Raw genomic sequence first — 15113 nt, 5'->3', positions numbered from 1 at the left:
AGCAGTGGTTGGATCGCCCTATGTCAGGGATTTTTAGCTGCGGATCCTGCACTGCAGTGAATTGGACTAGATTACCCTGGGCTCCCTTCCATGACCTGAAAACAAGAGCTGGTTGCAAAAGATACAAAGTTAGACTTAAAGAATAGCATGAAAGAACTGAACTGAGGCACACAGCCCTTTCAACACAAAAATCCAGTCCTGGTTAGCTTTTTTCATTTCAGCAGAGGCAGTGGAAGACAGGAGTGCCTGGTGTGCTCTGGTCCATGGGGTCACGAAGAGTTGGACACGACTAAACAATAAATTTAAGTGGGGAAAGTTGCTTTGCTGTGCTTATTGTTAATTAGTTTGGAGTCCGAAGCCTTTGCTGCTCACACCATGGTCTACTGGTAGATCTGGCTCTGCTTTGTGCACGGGCTTGGATCTAAAAAGTGTCCTCCATGGCAAAAAGACAGGCATATAACCACTATAGATTTTGCCTACTGAAAAGTTAGGAGTGCTTAACATTCACATTGCACTGGCCAGTGGGTAAATAAACCTGGACTGTACAGATCACTAAGCACAGGAGGGAGGATGAGGAAGTACAACCTGCCCAGGAGATGTGTTTGTATGGTGGGCCAATTAAGTCTCAGTTGAGGAGGAGGGAAGCAGCTGCAGGTGAAGCCAGATAGCTATGGAGATCAGCAGAAGCTTTGTCCCAGACTGATCTTCAAAACCAGGTGCAGGTATTGAATTAATGGGACATGAAGCGTGAAAAACCCAACAAGTATGGCAATAAATTAAGAGCCAGTAGAGGCGGTTTATGACTTTGACCATTTCTGTACCACAGACAGGGTGTACTTAAGCCATGGCCTCAGGACACAGCTGGAAAAACAAACTCTGGTTTTACAATGTTTACCAATTCCATTTGATATTAAGTATTTCACTAAGACTATTCCAAGGGGAACAGGCACCAAAGACAAGGGGAGTCACCGGCTCATTGGCCTAATCCATCTCACCTACTCTCTTAATCTGGTCTCCTGGCACTCTCTCCAGGCCACATCCCTCAATTCTGTTAAGCAGTTACCTGTTCTGCACACCACTATCTTATTCCAAAGCTTCTTATTAAGCAAGGGCCAATTTTCACAGCTTTTTCTCCTTTTTTCTGTGTGGCAAAATCATGCTTTACTTCAACTTCTCCTTCCGCCCGATTCCACAGTGCTAAAAACATGCCCTGCAAGTACCTCCAGATTGTGACCCAAATCAAAACAGGTGTTTTGCAAGCCAAGGGAAACCAAATGAAAAAAAGTTTAAAAGCTCCACAGATGCATCTTTCTATTATGCTCCTAGTACTTATTGGCTAAATTATTCAAGGATAGAATTAATCACACGTACCTTTTGATTTATGCCAACAAACTTCAGTGTTCCGTTGGGTGTACTGCTCAATCCCTGCCATCCTGACTCACTTTCGGAACATGTTTCTTTGGCTGTGCTGACTGGCAACATCAATTCAGAAGGCCAGTCAAGAGCAACTGGTGGGACACAGTAGAGTCCTGTGGCTGAAGAAAGTGATTGTGGCCACATCAGGGCCACCAAGCCTTACCAATGAGCCTGCCAGCTCCCTGCCTCATCTCCCTGGGCTCTTATACTCCTGTGGCCCAGGGCAACTGCATCACATGCACAGAGCAGGCCAGAAGGTCAAGGCAGTCACTGCAGACTCTGAGCTGCAGTGCATTGCCTAAATCGGGTTGAGGGGCAGAATGCATCTCTCCAAGCCTTCTCGTCTGGACTTTGGATCTCAGCCCAAGCCACACCTTTCCCCAGCCCACTTCACACCCAGAGTGGTTTTGCCTATTCTTGAACTGTGATGCCTCCCTCTTGTGTGAATGGAGGACAGAGAGGGGTGTGTGCATGTGTGCAGAAGCTACCCCACTGCGCAAAGTTAAAATTCAGATTTGTTGCTCCATTTACTTTCACCTTTGGCCCTACCTGCCGCTGGCATGTGGCCCTTGCAATAAAAAGGATTCCCTGAGGGAGGAGGCAATTCTGTGGCCAGAGGTTTCAGTGCATTAAGGTGCAAGGTGCATCAGGTGCCAGATAGGCAGCTGGCTCTCCATACAGTCACCTGTCTGCACTAAAGGAACTTGAGACAAACTGAATAAAGGACTTGTAAGAGATTTTTTTTGGGGGGGGGACATGACCCTGCTGCACTGAATGAGCCATACTTCCTGAAAATTGATTACATGAAATGTATTGTTTCACACAAAAGAAGTCAGCAAGCACTTTGTAGGGACAACATGCAATATACATCATGAAACCCCAACCCCCAGAAAAGTGGAACCCAGAGGGAAATGATGGTGGAGAACCTTTGGGCTCCCAGCCTTTGCACAGCGAAAATGATTCTGGAGCAGCAGCTGAGACAGCCCCCCACCTTGTGCCTGCTATGTCTGTGGACTCCAGAGACAGAGCCTCTAAGCAGGCTGTCCCCTCCCTGCCCACTATGGCAGGATCCCTGGGGGCTCCTAGCATCGCATGCCTTCTGCTTCCTGACACCAACACTGCCCCTTGAAATGCTCTGGTCAGGCAGGCACCCTTTCTTCCTGCACAAAGCAGCTGCCTTGCCTGCCCCAAGGTGGCCTCCAAGCTATTCTTAGCTTTGTTAAATTCAAAAGGGAAGGAGAGACAGGCTCCTAAGCAATTAGCAACAAAGCAGAATGCTGCAGCACATCTCCCTTGCTAGGCAGCCTGGCAACACCTGTGTGTGCTTTGGAAGCTGCTGCATCTAGTGAGCGAACTTCAGCTTGCGGTTCAGGGTAATAATAGAAGTGTGAAAGGTAAAGGACCCCTGGATGGTGAAGTCCAGTCAAAGGCGACTATGGGGCGTGGTGCTCGCCTCACTTTTCAGGCTGAGGGAGCCGGTGTTTGTCCACAGCTTAGAACTGCAGAGGTGGATGGGACCCCGAGGGTCATCTAGCGCAACTTGCAGTGCAGGAATCACAGCTGGAGAATCCCTGGCAGATGGCCATCTGACTTCTGCTTAAAAACCTCCAGTGAAGGCGAGTCCACCACCTTCTGAAGCCCATCAATAAATGTACAGCCCACGAGCCGCACACAGGGCAGAAGGGGCTGGATTCCACGTTGAACCTGAATCTTCAAACATGTGCACAGATTGACTATGGAACCCGATGACTGCCATCCTTTGCAGCCAATTCTCTAACTGCTAGCCAAGGTACCACAAGCAGGCAGAAAAGTGGACCTTGGAAGCAACTCCTTCATCCATGGGCACAATTCTGCACCTGCTAAAGGACGGGGTGCAGCTCAGTGGTACAGCACTTGCCTGGCATGTAGAAGGTCCCAGTCCCTGGCAGCATTTCCAGGCGTGGGGGGGGGGGGCAAAGACTCCTGTCCTGATACCCTGGAAAGCCATTGCTGGTTTGCTGAGCTGGATGGCCCAATGGTCATACTCGGGGTAAGGCATCTTCCTGCAGTCCTATAGACCAGGGATGCCCAACAGGTTGATCGCAATCCACTGGTGGATCCCCGGGAGGTTTTGGTAGATCATGGTCGATCGCTGGGTCCCTTCCCTTAGCGTTTGGAAAATAGAATCTGGCCCCGCCCCCTCACCCTGCCTACCATTGTTGAGCTGCAGAATGGAAGGCGGAGTTTACTCAGTGAGGGTCTTTGTTTCCCCAGTGAACTGTTGTTGAGTGACTGTCGTCCCCCCCCCCAAAAAATGGGGGCTTTCCTCCTCCCTAAAAAAGCTCAATAACATTTCCCTGTACTCCCCAAAAAGGGGGCTTTCCTTTCCCAAAAAAGGTCAACAATTTTGACCTGAACCCCCGTTTTCAATTCTGTAAGTATATCACAGTCCCTTGGGAGTTGGCCACCCCTGCTATGGATCAACAGGCTGATAAGTTAACAGATGACAATTAGCAATTTCCTGTAATATATCCATAATGGTGCTCAGAGATGTCTTGTGAAGTTCCCCACTTGTCAGGGTAAACATTCAGCAGCTGAACTTCCCAAGTGACTCTCTTAGCGGTCATCCTCTCTGAAATGGGTTCAAATTGTAACCAAGGATTAAAGTGCAGAGTTTCAAGTGCTCGCTCAGCTACAAAGCTCGCCAGCTAAATTCTGATGCAGTCACCAGACCTTCAGCAGAGCCACCGTCTAGGTGAGGATGAAGGGAGAGGAGAACAGTGCTGTGTCCTGTAGGCCAAGCAGCGCTGGAGAACATTTTAACCAATGTTCTTTTAGTCAATAACTAAATGGAAAACACGTGCCTGCCCACCCCAAGGCTTCCAGACACAGCAAGCCATGTATCCAAAAGTGTGTTTCCCAGGGCTAAGGAAAGTGGGAACTTTTAGCACAGGTGCTCAAAGGTGCTGCCCATGCCAAGTGCCTGAGGCCATTTTAGGCTTAGGCACACAGACACGCTATCTCTCTCTCTCTCACACACACACACACACAGCCCATGGCCCCATCCAGCAGGGCTTCCTATGTGAAACAAGGAGGGAGCTTCCGTGCAAGCGAAGTGCTGTGGGTCAGTGCAGGGGGGCTTTTAATGGATGTGTTTCCTGTGAGTGATGTTCTTCCCACATCAGAGCACAGCTGGGACGCTGGAGAGGGTGGGTTCCAGGAACCAAGAACGCCAAAGCTCAGCAGCAGAGCACCTCCTTTGTGTGCAGAAGGCGCTGGGCTCAATCCCTACACGTAAAGCACAGGAAAGTGCTCTTGTCTGAAACGCTGGAGTGCTGCTGCTCTGAGCGTAGAAGGCTGCTTCCTAATGCCCCAACCTTTTCTTAACTTTCTTACTGCCCCAGCAGAGACAAATTGAGCAGATGACATTTCCATTAAAAGTGAAAGACAACAAGCAAATAGTAATACAATTTTACTAGTTTATATATCAATTCAAAGATCTATACTCTGCAAACTACTCTTCTACTACAATGTCCACACATCTATTAATGATGGAGTTACAGTTATTTTTTGGTATTATTAAAACAATACGAGATATTCATGTACACAGTTTTAAGGGGAAGAGAAATTATGAACTCCTGGGCACCGCAAGGTCTTTTTGCCTCTGGTAGTCTCAGGCTGCATTAGCTAGCATTAGTCTGGTCAACAACAAAAAAAAATAATAACGTAGAAATACAAATTATCTTTATATACAAACCAGTGCCTCTTATTGTAACCAGCTTATACTCAAAACACGCTGCACACAAGAAAAGTTTATCCGCTGATACAATAGCTATTTCATTTCAGCGTAGCACAAACCAGTATAAATTAAAAAAGAAGAAATTACAAAGGTGCAAAACCTCCATTCTACAGCTTTTCTGGTGAGACGTTTTGGGGTAGTCTAAGCGCTCAGAAATCCAAGCAGACCTAGGACCTACCGGTGTAGTTACAGGAAGTGTGGAGGGAAAGGGAAGGGATGGTGGCAGTGGGAATGGTGCACACGAACAAGGAAAACCCAGCCGGCCATCGGAGCCACGAATCGCCTCTGCCTGGGAGAGGCCCATGCAAAGATGGCGAAACATTGCACACAGCAACAGCGCAGCCAGTGCAGTGATCCCTCCTTCCCTCCCCACCCCTCTATTTTGCGTTGCCCTCTTCCCATCCATGTGCAAAACCATAAAGGATAAAGGATAATAGCTCCCGCAGAGGCAGAGCAGCTCTCCAGAAAGTGCGAGGGAGGCTGGCTAAACAGACAGACTTAATGCTTGTTAAGTTAAAAGGACGAAGCTTCTGGTTCACAAATGGGCTGGATCCAAGCTAAGCTAAGTAGCATCTGAAGATTCCACCCAAGTCAACGAGACAAAGTTAGGAGCGAGTTAAAAGCCTCGCAGACTTCATTAGGCCCAAGTTTAGCTTAACTCAGTCCAGAGGTCCTGCCCACTGAAATGATACAGGTATGTGTTATATATGGCTCTGGGAGATGAACCACGTGTGGAACGGACCACGCTAGAAGTTAAATAGCTCGGAGACAAGGAGGACTCCAACAGCGACAGGTACTTTGAAAAGACAATGATGACACTCCCCCTCCTCCAACCCACTTGCATAGAATTGATTAGTGACACAATAACTAAATGGTGGACAAAGGAGAGACACAGGGAGGTGTGTTCACACACTTGCGGGGGGGGGGGCGAACCTGCTCCAAAAGGTAACCATGCAAATGCTTCTTCCCCCACTAACTCAGGCGGGGGGGGGGGGGTCTGGTCTCTGGCACTGGAGTAACTTCTTGGAAATAGTATTTTTTCCCTTTTGTTCTTTTAAAGAGTTATAACTGTAAAAAAAAAGAAGTTCTTGTATCTGTAAACTTAGTAAGTCCGAGGTTTTGGTAAATTCTCGTACCTGGGCCTGCGAAATGCCTCCAGCCAGACTGTAGAATGGAGTGTTTTTGTGTGTGTGTCCCCCTCTCTGCCCCTCTGAAAAGAGCTTCCAGTCTACAGCTACACCCCCTGGTTAAATAATCAGTAGTATGAAGATCCTGCGCTGAGCCTCGCAGCGGTAGCCTCGCAGAGAGCTTGGGCCACTGACCTGCGGAAAGCCCCAACATGCGCTGTGTGTTTCTAGAGTCTATGTACATTCTGGTCCTCTCTCTCCCACATGGCAGCAGCATCGGCAACTGGCCGAGGCAGCAACGGAAGGCAGAAGGTGTCCCAAGGGGGAACGTGGGCCGCGGGAGGAGGCCACCCCTTCAGCACGTCTCTTTCCCTTGAACGCCTGTCACTGTCTTTATGGAGCTCAGTGTTCGGTTGAACCAGGTCTTCCGGGAGGCCTGCACCTCATTCAGCGCCTGCCCCAAGTCATGCTCCAGATCCTGGAAGGCAACAGGAAAGGAGAGTCACATAACTCCCAATTTCCGTGCACACAACCACCCCCACCCCCTCCCCAACCTCACTTGAACAAACCTAAGCGGGGGGTACAAAATTCACTCCAACTCTACGTCATCTTGTTTCCAGAAACCATTTTTTAAGAGAAGAACTTGGGAGTTTCCAGCTTAAGAATGGGGATTTCATTTTGGACATAGCCTACAAACCCTTATAGGAAGGCAGGGACACTGGCTTGGTGCATCACCCCATTCCCACTGCCCCCAGTGTGACCTACCTGGATTTTACACTCTGCCTCCACCAGCTGCAGCTTGGTCTGGGCGAGCTCCAGCTCCATCTCCCGCAGCTGGTTCTTCAGCGCCTCCTTCTCCTCATCCGTGTCCTCCTCAGAGCCCTCCCGGGCAACGCTGGCCACCTTCACACGCCCCTCCTTGTTGAAGAACTCCCGGCAGCGCTCACAGTCGTCAACCTTTTGCTGAAGCCAAGGAGATCAGGCCGTGAGCTTCCCCACCCACAGGGGCAGGGTTCCCACTGCAGCCTGTGTGCCAACCTGCCCCTGGCACGCCCATAATTTGCCCCCCAAAGCTAGCGGCAGGAGCCTGGGTCCAAAGCAGCAGTTTTGCCCAGAGGCAACCTTTAGTAGCCGACAGCTGATATGGACACCAAACTGATGCAGCTTTAAACTTAATGATCATGGGACTTTCTAACTTTTCTGCTTCTGGAATGACTCAACTGGGAAGGGGTAAATTTCTGCCTGTGGGAGAGGAAAGCCGCTCCAGATGCCAGTGCAGTTTCCCCAGTCCAAGAACTATTCCATCACACACACAAACACACCTTGATTCCCATATGGCTGGTATGGTTGTGGGGGTTAGAGTGTCAGGCTAGACCCTAGTCTAAATCGCCGTGCACCCATGAAGCTAACTGAGGCTACCATGGGTTAGTAGTCACTGCCTCTCAGCTGAAACTACCTCAAAGGGATGTTGTGAGGATAAAAGTTCAGGGTGTGGGAGAGAGAACAGTGTATGCTGCCTTGAGCTCGTGGGAGGAAAGGCAGGATACAACTGCAATACGTAATTCAAGCTCCAAATTGCTCGCACATTCAAAGAGGGGTAGGCATCCAGAGTCAGAAGGTCCCCAGGGAGATGAGAGGCTTCAGAGTCACCCTTTTCATATCAGGATGAACACCATTGAAAAGCAACAGGGGTGACCTCCAACACATTATTACGCTTTTAAGGAGGAATCCCAGAAATGGCCCAATCCTAAAATGGCACAGGGGTTGTTTCAAGAGGATGCCAAAAGAGCCTGTAGCAGCCTGGATCAGGCCAAGGACCCCATATGGCTCAGCAACCAGATGCCCAAATACCAAGTCTGAAAGCAGGACCTGAGCACCACATGTCCTCCAAGGGATTCAAGCTGCCTTCAGCCTAGTGCTAAACCCAACCAATGCCCTGGCAGAGGCGCTCCTTACCCGAATCTTCTCAATCTCAGCTTTATTTGCTGTCTGCTGCTTCTCCAGTCTCTCGCTCAGTTGGGAGCAGATCTACCAAAACAGAGAAAGAACTTCAGCTGAGCCCATTCAAGTCCTTGGTCCTGGCTTCCCAAATGGCCAGCTAGAGGCCTCGAGGAAGCCATGGCTAGGACTTGTCCAAAAGACAGATAGGAAGCGATACGCACAGCCTTTGCCGAGAGATTCCATCTACCCACTGTGGCCTCTCCTCTTCTGCTCATGCACAAGGATGTTCCAACCCCCTGATCTAGATGGAATACAACTCCCATCAGCCTCAGCTGAAGTCCATCACCCCCTGGAGGGCATCAGGGTGGAGCAGCCTTCATGAGGCCGTCTTGAGAGCTGCATCCGTTTGCATCAAGGCAGAAGGCTTCCCCTTGCAGCCAGCAACCTGGAAGACGCCCTGCATTCACCTGCTTGTAGTCTCCAATGATGGAACTGTTCTTCTTGATCTCTGACTCCGCCTTGTCCAGTTCCCGGCGACACATCTCCTTCAGCTGCAAAAGAAAGACCAGGAGGGATCAGGGCTAGGCAAAAAAGCAAACAGCTCTCATTCTGCTTCCAAGCAAAGATGCATAGCAACTTTTCACATCTGAGTTGTATGTACCTTCCCCACCCACCCCCAAGCCTGAAGATCTCCCACATGGGCCCTCCTTCTGAATATGCTTGGGGAGGGGATGGCAGCACCAAGGGACAGGCCTTTTTGGTGGTGGTGCCCTGAAAAACTCTAGAACCCTTTCCTGAAAGAGACTTGCACAGTGCCTGCTCTAAATGTCTTTCTGGCACAAGACCTTTCTCTCCCCCCAGGTATCTGGAATCCAGCTGGGTTTGGCAAGGGCAGAACCACAGAAAAACCACCCGGAGAGGCTGCCAGACTTTAGAACCAGTGGTTCTGCCCTTGCTGTGCCTGCTCTCCCTCCCACTGGCGGAGAGGAGGGAGAGCAGCCTAACCATCCCCACCTCCTTGCCCCATGGCCCAAACCTGAGCCGACTCCTCCTCCAGCCGCCTCTTTTCATCTTCAGCATCTATCAGCTTTTGCTTGGTCATCAGCAGCTCCTTGTTCAAGGCATCCGCCTTCTCCTCTGCCTGTGGGAAAGCCAAACATGGGAGAGCCAAAATGTCACAGAGTCCATCTCCGGTCATTTAAAAAAACAACAACACACACACACAAAAACATTCCTAGCAGAAAGCAGCAATTCTGCAAACAGCAAATAAACAGTTGTGAAGAAGTGGGTGTATACATGGGCAGGCACTTGAGATTTGAGGCTGGGTCTTGCACATTAAATTTAGAATAAAGACTTGGTAATATATGAGACCATTCAGAAAGCAGCAAACCCACTCCATATACAAAAGGGAGAGGCCGGGGTGGGGGGCATGTAAGCTGACACCCCACCGATACTGAAACAAGGGTTTGTGCTGAAGGCACTGCCTTTTCAACTGGGAATCCAGACAAAAGGAGAAGCAGAAAGCTTGCTTGCTTTACAAGCACAGCAAGTGTCAGTTCCAACATCTGCTCTCCTGCTATTTTCCAAGATGAGGACCTCCCAGGGACAGGGTAGTGACACTGAGAAGGGATCCATCGTGCACATCCACCCCTCCAGTGTTTTCACCTGCCAGGTAACCTTCATTTGTTTCCTCCTCCCACACAATGTTCTGGGATTATGTGAATACAGAGAGGTTCAGAGATCTTTTGAAATCACTAAGTGCCAGAAGAAACAGGCTGGCTAGGAGAAGCTGCACAGAACAAATCTTCCCAGTTTCTTCCTGAGTCAACTGCTCTCTGAAAGGAGGGCAGACTTATCCACTGTCACTGTTTTGGGAACGTTCCTGCCTTGTCCTAACATGACAACCTGGCTAAACCAAGTCGACTGGTGCCATTTTACATGACCCAATAAAGAGTGCATGGCTATTTGTGATAAGGCACAGGAAAGGCTGGGCAGGATCCAAAGACTGGTAGAAAGTAAGATGCCAAACTGGTAGAAAGTAAAAAGAAAAGAAGGAAGCCTGGATAGTTGCAAAAAAGGAAATGCTTTGCCTCATCAGAGAAGGCTTCCCCAACCAGGTGCCCAGAAGTCTTCAGCTGCTACGATTCCCATCAGCCACAGCAAACATGGCCGTATTGCCTATGCTAACACAACGTGGTCAGAATCTCCTTTCTTGTCATTTCAATCCAGTGGTTCGGGTCCCACCTTCAGAGCAGGAGAGAACAAGCCTCCTCCATCTTCCATGGGACCTCCATGTTATCCTGTCACTTTTACCTTTACCTATCACATCTCTGTCTTCTACAGGCTAAACGTACCCAGCTCTCACAACTGTTTTGTCACACAGCAACCCTCCCCAGGACACTCAGGCGCAAGTGACTAGGGATAAAGCCAGTTTATGTTGGCCATGGGGCTCTGCTCTCAAGTCAACTGGGCTGAGAAGGTTGGAGGTAGGGAATGGATTCTCAAACCTAGGAAGCTGCCTTAAGCCAAATCCCTATCTGAGGGACACCAGGAGTTGAACCCAGGACCTTCTGCATGGAAAGCAGATGCTCTGCCGCAGGGCTACAGCCCTTCACAAAAGACGGGCTCTGTCCTCAGGAGCACCGAGAGAGAACGGCGGCCAAACAGACCGAAAGGCAGCGAATGGCCAGGCAAGGCCTCTGGCTCTTACATTGTCCAAGTCCTTCCTCAGGGCGATCTTGCTTGTCACCAGCTCGTGGGCCAGGTCATCATTCTCCTGCTCCAGCCTCATGTTTGCTTCCTGCAGGCGCCGGTTGTCTCGCTGGATCGAGGCAAAAAAGAGTCAAAAGAGAGCAAGTTCCTGAATCAATGACTCATTAAGTGACCCCACCTCAGAAGACACTGGATTAAGTTCCTAGAAGGCTACCAATGCTTCACCCAAGGGCTGAGGGGCCGTGCTCCACAAGATGCTTCCTTATTTTCAAGGCAGTAGCCCCAGCCTCTTGGTGCCCCCAAAGCAACTGCCCCCAGAGTGGGCACCCCAGAGGGTCTCCTCCACCCTAAACCCTGCAATTAAACATTCATTGTGGCTGCCTGGAACTTGGCATTGCAAATAGGGGGCTAAGGAGCTTACTTATGTCTTATTTATGGAGGCCACCAACAGCTTGCCCACCAACAAAGACATGGGGTGTGTAAGCAGAAAGGAGACTGACTTTTACAGACTGAATTACAAGGCTGGAATTAAATGCTGCATATATCCAGCAGGGGCAGGACTTTTTAAGTGGTACCGGTTCCAGTGCCCCTGGTTATGGATTTGCCTTCTCAGAAAGGACTGCCTGAGACCATCCCTGCTCTGTGGTCCCTACACAAAACAACACTGAGACATGTGTGGTTATCTGGTGCAAGGCTGGCCTCCAACATGACAGAATAACATAAATTACCTCAAATCTTTCTATCGGGTCTTCCTGCTGAGCCTGCTGCTCTCTCATGGCATGGTACTCCCGTTCATATTTCTTCAGCTTCTTTTGGCTAATCTAGGGGTGGGGGAGAGAATCAAGAGCATCTCAGTCAAGACATGTGGAGAAGCTGTGCTTTTGCTTCTTTTAACTCAAGATATCCGCTGGAGCCTTCTTATAAAAACAAAACGGAACTCTGATGATTGATTTGGCTGGGAGTCTCTTGCTTAGGAAGCTTACAGTTAGGCACCCTTCCAATTTACAGAGTTTGTCACTGGACACAGTAGGGAGGATAAATGAATTCTCATCAGTACATGTGTGGAGGAGTTGTGCATGTCGGGAGAGGGACAGAGACTGTGACTTCAGAAGGACAGTGCCCCGATCACATAACCCTTAGAGCGCCTCAAAGCATCTTCAGCAAATGTCACACACACACACACACTGATCCAAGCTCCATGGAGAAGGTCTCCTCTTCCCTCTCCATTGCATCACAAACATAGCCATTTCCCCCAGAACAATCTTTCATGTTTTCATCTCAAGCAAGAGCTGGAACATATCCTGGTTGGCTTCTCAATAAGGAGGGGGCTTCAGGCTGGGAGTGGGGCTCAGGTAGCATTTATTTAGCCTGTACATTTTAACTTGTGCTAAGTCCATATCTATTGCGGCACAGACTTTCAGGAGACCCCCTCTTTTATGCAATCTGGCAGTTTTTAAACATTCCCTGACACTTAAGAAAACACACTACCCAGTGCCCTGCTTTTCTAACTGCTGAAATGTTATCACACAAATCTAAAGCCTTGGATTTATTTTGTTGCTATTTGTATTAAGCAGTATATTTGCTACGCAAACAAACAGTGTGGTGTAGCAGAGTGTTTAACCAGGGTTCAAACCCCACTCGGCCGTGGGCCTGGGCCAGTCACTCCTCTCAGCCTAGCCAACCTCACAGAAATGTTGTTTTGGGGATTAAATGAGATGGAGAGGAGCCACATATGCCACCTTGACATTCATGGAGAAAAGGTGGGAAGTAAATGCAGGAAGGGAAAGGGAAAAGCGAAGCAAACACACTCCAACCTCTTATCCCTGTGAACGGGCAGGCCAGCTAGCAAACCTGGGGCTCCCACCTGTCCCCCATCCCAATGCAGTAAGGTTTATTTTGAGGCTGGCTGAAAGGCCAATCAGCTCGCCCTACAAAAAGGCAGTTATCACTGTGAGAGATGAACGGAAAGGACAACAACAGGCAAGACTGTCAATCAGAAGGGGATGGGGAGCACGATTTGCAAAACCACCACCTTCTCCCCCTCATCATCAGCCTCCAGACCAGCCTGGGGCTCCTCTAGATGTTCTGGACTACAGCTCCCATCAGCCCCAGTCCAGAACATCTGGGGAGCCCAGGCTGGTGCCAGAGGCTGCCCAGGAAGGATGCCAACAGTTTTGTTAAGGGATGTTGGAGCGGCACAAAACTTGTCCTCTTGCTCCCTCTACTGGCACTGATGCAGAAGCTCCACCAAGGCTCCCTCTGGCAGCGCAAGTCGCGTGAGCTGTCTTCCTCCCTCCACTTTACAGCTGCTACTTAACTGTCTGGAAAGTCTCCAGTCACAACCAGAACAGGAGGCATCGCTGCTGGCAGTGCATGAGGGGCATATTCACCCTCCCACCCCCCTGAGTATTTCATAGCAAGGCTCCACTTAAATGCAACCCCGCAAGGGCCAGCTGGTTCCACTCACATACCTTCATGCTGCAAGCCAACTCCATCAGCCTTTTGGCATTCTCCTCAGAGCGATATCGCTTGGGCAGCTGCACGCGGAAAAACTTCAGAGCACCCTCGAAGTCAGTCAGCAGCAAGTCGTCCCTAGTTGTCTGAGAAAGTGCAGAGAAAAGGGGTTTCTGGAATATGAAATTGTGTGGCACCCACATCCTGTAACCAAGAAAAGTGGTGGCAAAAGTAGCTTCATTTCTTCCTTAGGGAAGAACTTGGAAATGATATTTAACTCCGCTTTATTGAAAACAAAACACAAAACCCCCACAACACAACACAACACAATACAACACATTCCTGTTTTCCTGTGTGGCTGTCTGCAACCCAGTGCCAGATCACAACCCCGCCCCCTGCTGGCTGGGGCCAGTGAAGTTTGCGGTCCCATGCACCCTGAGGGCAGCACCTTGGTGCAGCTGCTGTGGGGCAGGAGTCCTTTGTGATGGGAGACAGGATGGAGGGAAGGCTAGTAAGGTTAAGGGACAGGATATCTGGATTGTCGCAGACAGTTTAAAACTGAAAGTTTTGACAATGGCAGGAAGTTCTGAAGCAAGAGCAGCCTCCCTGCTTTCCCTATCCACCCACGCTAGTGGCAAAATGCAGGCACTGAGTGGGAGGAAAGCCTCATTCTGCTAGGTCCTTCCTAGCAAAGTACGGTTCATCCTTCCCCACCCCAGGGAAGACAAAGGGAGACAGACACTCCCGTCCAAGGTGGGCAGGAGGGAAGGATGCTCAGTCTGTCCCGACTACCAGTGGGGAGTTATTGGATCCCGCCTCCTTCCTTCCTTCGTTTTTTCTTTTAAAACAATAATGACTATTTAGCCCAGCGCTTTTTTCTACGTTGAAAACATGGCCCCATGTGTGGGGAGAGAGATGTACAAGAGCCCCAAGGTGTTCAGCAAGAGCCCCATTGTAAAACTCACTCCACTGGAGCCAGCACCCACTAGTCATTCTCTTGCCAAGTTCTTTCTTTTAGACCCTGCTTTTAAAAACTGCAAGATAATTTTGCAGGCTTAAGGATTTCTACAGTGCAGACGTTCACTGCAGAGCTTTCGGCACAAATCGTGTGAAGCAGAACAGAGGGGCTGGATACTCACTTTTAACAACCCAAGGGCGACATTGAATATAACACTGATGCCCTGCAGGGGAAAAAACAAGAAAAGCAAGTAGTGAGAGACAAAACCAACATTCGGAGCAGTCTCTGCCAAGTCTCTCCTGGACGAGAACTATCAGCCCCAGAACCCATCCTGATTTATAGTCTGTTAAACAGACAGGTCTTTCTCTCTGCTCCAAAGCCTTGATATCCTCTACTAAGCGTCATCTTACTGCAGGGGGTGAGGACGTAAGATAAATGTACCCAGAAGACTCAACAGCTCATTGCTGCTGTACAGGTTCCTAGAACACAAGCTCCACCAGCAGGTCTGCATATATTTTTCTTGTAATTGTGGGCAGAGAAGAGAGAAAGACGAGTGCCTAGACATTTGCACAACTAGATCATGGGATGCAGCCTCCACCTGAACTGCTTTGATTTCAGGAAAGGGTTCCTATCCTTCATGGTTGAAAAGGAAAAGCTGAAAATGGGCAGACAGTTCCTCTGGCAGCTCAGAAGAGACAGGCCAGAACAGAGCTGATAGCTGCGATTT

The 15113-nt window shown here is 49.5% G+C and overlaps 2 protein-coding genes across 5 annotated transcripts in view; one reads left to right on the top strand and one right to left on the bottom strand.

The window, feature by feature from the left end:
- STRBP (spermatid perinuclear RNA binding protein) overlaps nucleotides 1-15113 on the top strand; it is a 139537-nt gene that overhangs the window by 121740 nt on the left and 2684 nt on the right. The window lies entirely within an intron of this gene.
- The window catches only part of RABGAP1 (RAB GTPase activating protein 1), a 93377-nt gene continuing 83116 nt past the window's right edge, over nucleotides 4853-15113 (bottom strand). For all 3 annotated transcript variants that reach the window (XM_083597240.1, XM_083597241.1, XM_083597242.1), the window contains 9 exons: nucleotides 14568-14609; nucleotides 13446-13574; nucleotides 11703-11795; nucleotides 10973-11083; nucleotides 9299-9403; nucleotides 8730-8813; nucleotides 8278-8349; nucleotides 7087-7284; nucleotides 4853-6799 (listed from right to left, as the gene is read on the bottom strand). In XM_083597240.1, the coding sequence (XP_083453366.1) occupies nucleotides 6677-6799; nucleotides 7087-7284; nucleotides 8278-8349; nucleotides 8730-8813; nucleotides 9299-9403; nucleotides 10973-11083; nucleotides 11703-11795; nucleotides 13446-13574; nucleotides 14568-14609 (957 nt within the window). In that variant the 3' untranslated portion in view covers nucleotides 4853-6676. The remainder of the gene's footprint in view (nucleotides 6800-7086; nucleotides 7285-8277; nucleotides 8350-8729; nucleotides 8814-9298; nucleotides 9404-10972; nucleotides 11084-11702; nucleotides 11796-13445; nucleotides 13575-14567; nucleotides 14610-15113) is intronic.

Source organism: Podarcis filfolensis (assembly GCF_964270895.1).
Source record: "Podarcis filfolensis genome assembly, chromosome: Z".
Taxonomy (NCBI): Eukaryota; Metazoa; Chordata; class Lepidosauria; order Squamata; family Lacertidae; genus Podarcis; species Podarcis filfolensis.
The sequence above is the reverse complement of the archived record's forward strand: the minus strand, read 5'-3'. Positions and strand labels throughout refer to the sequence as shown.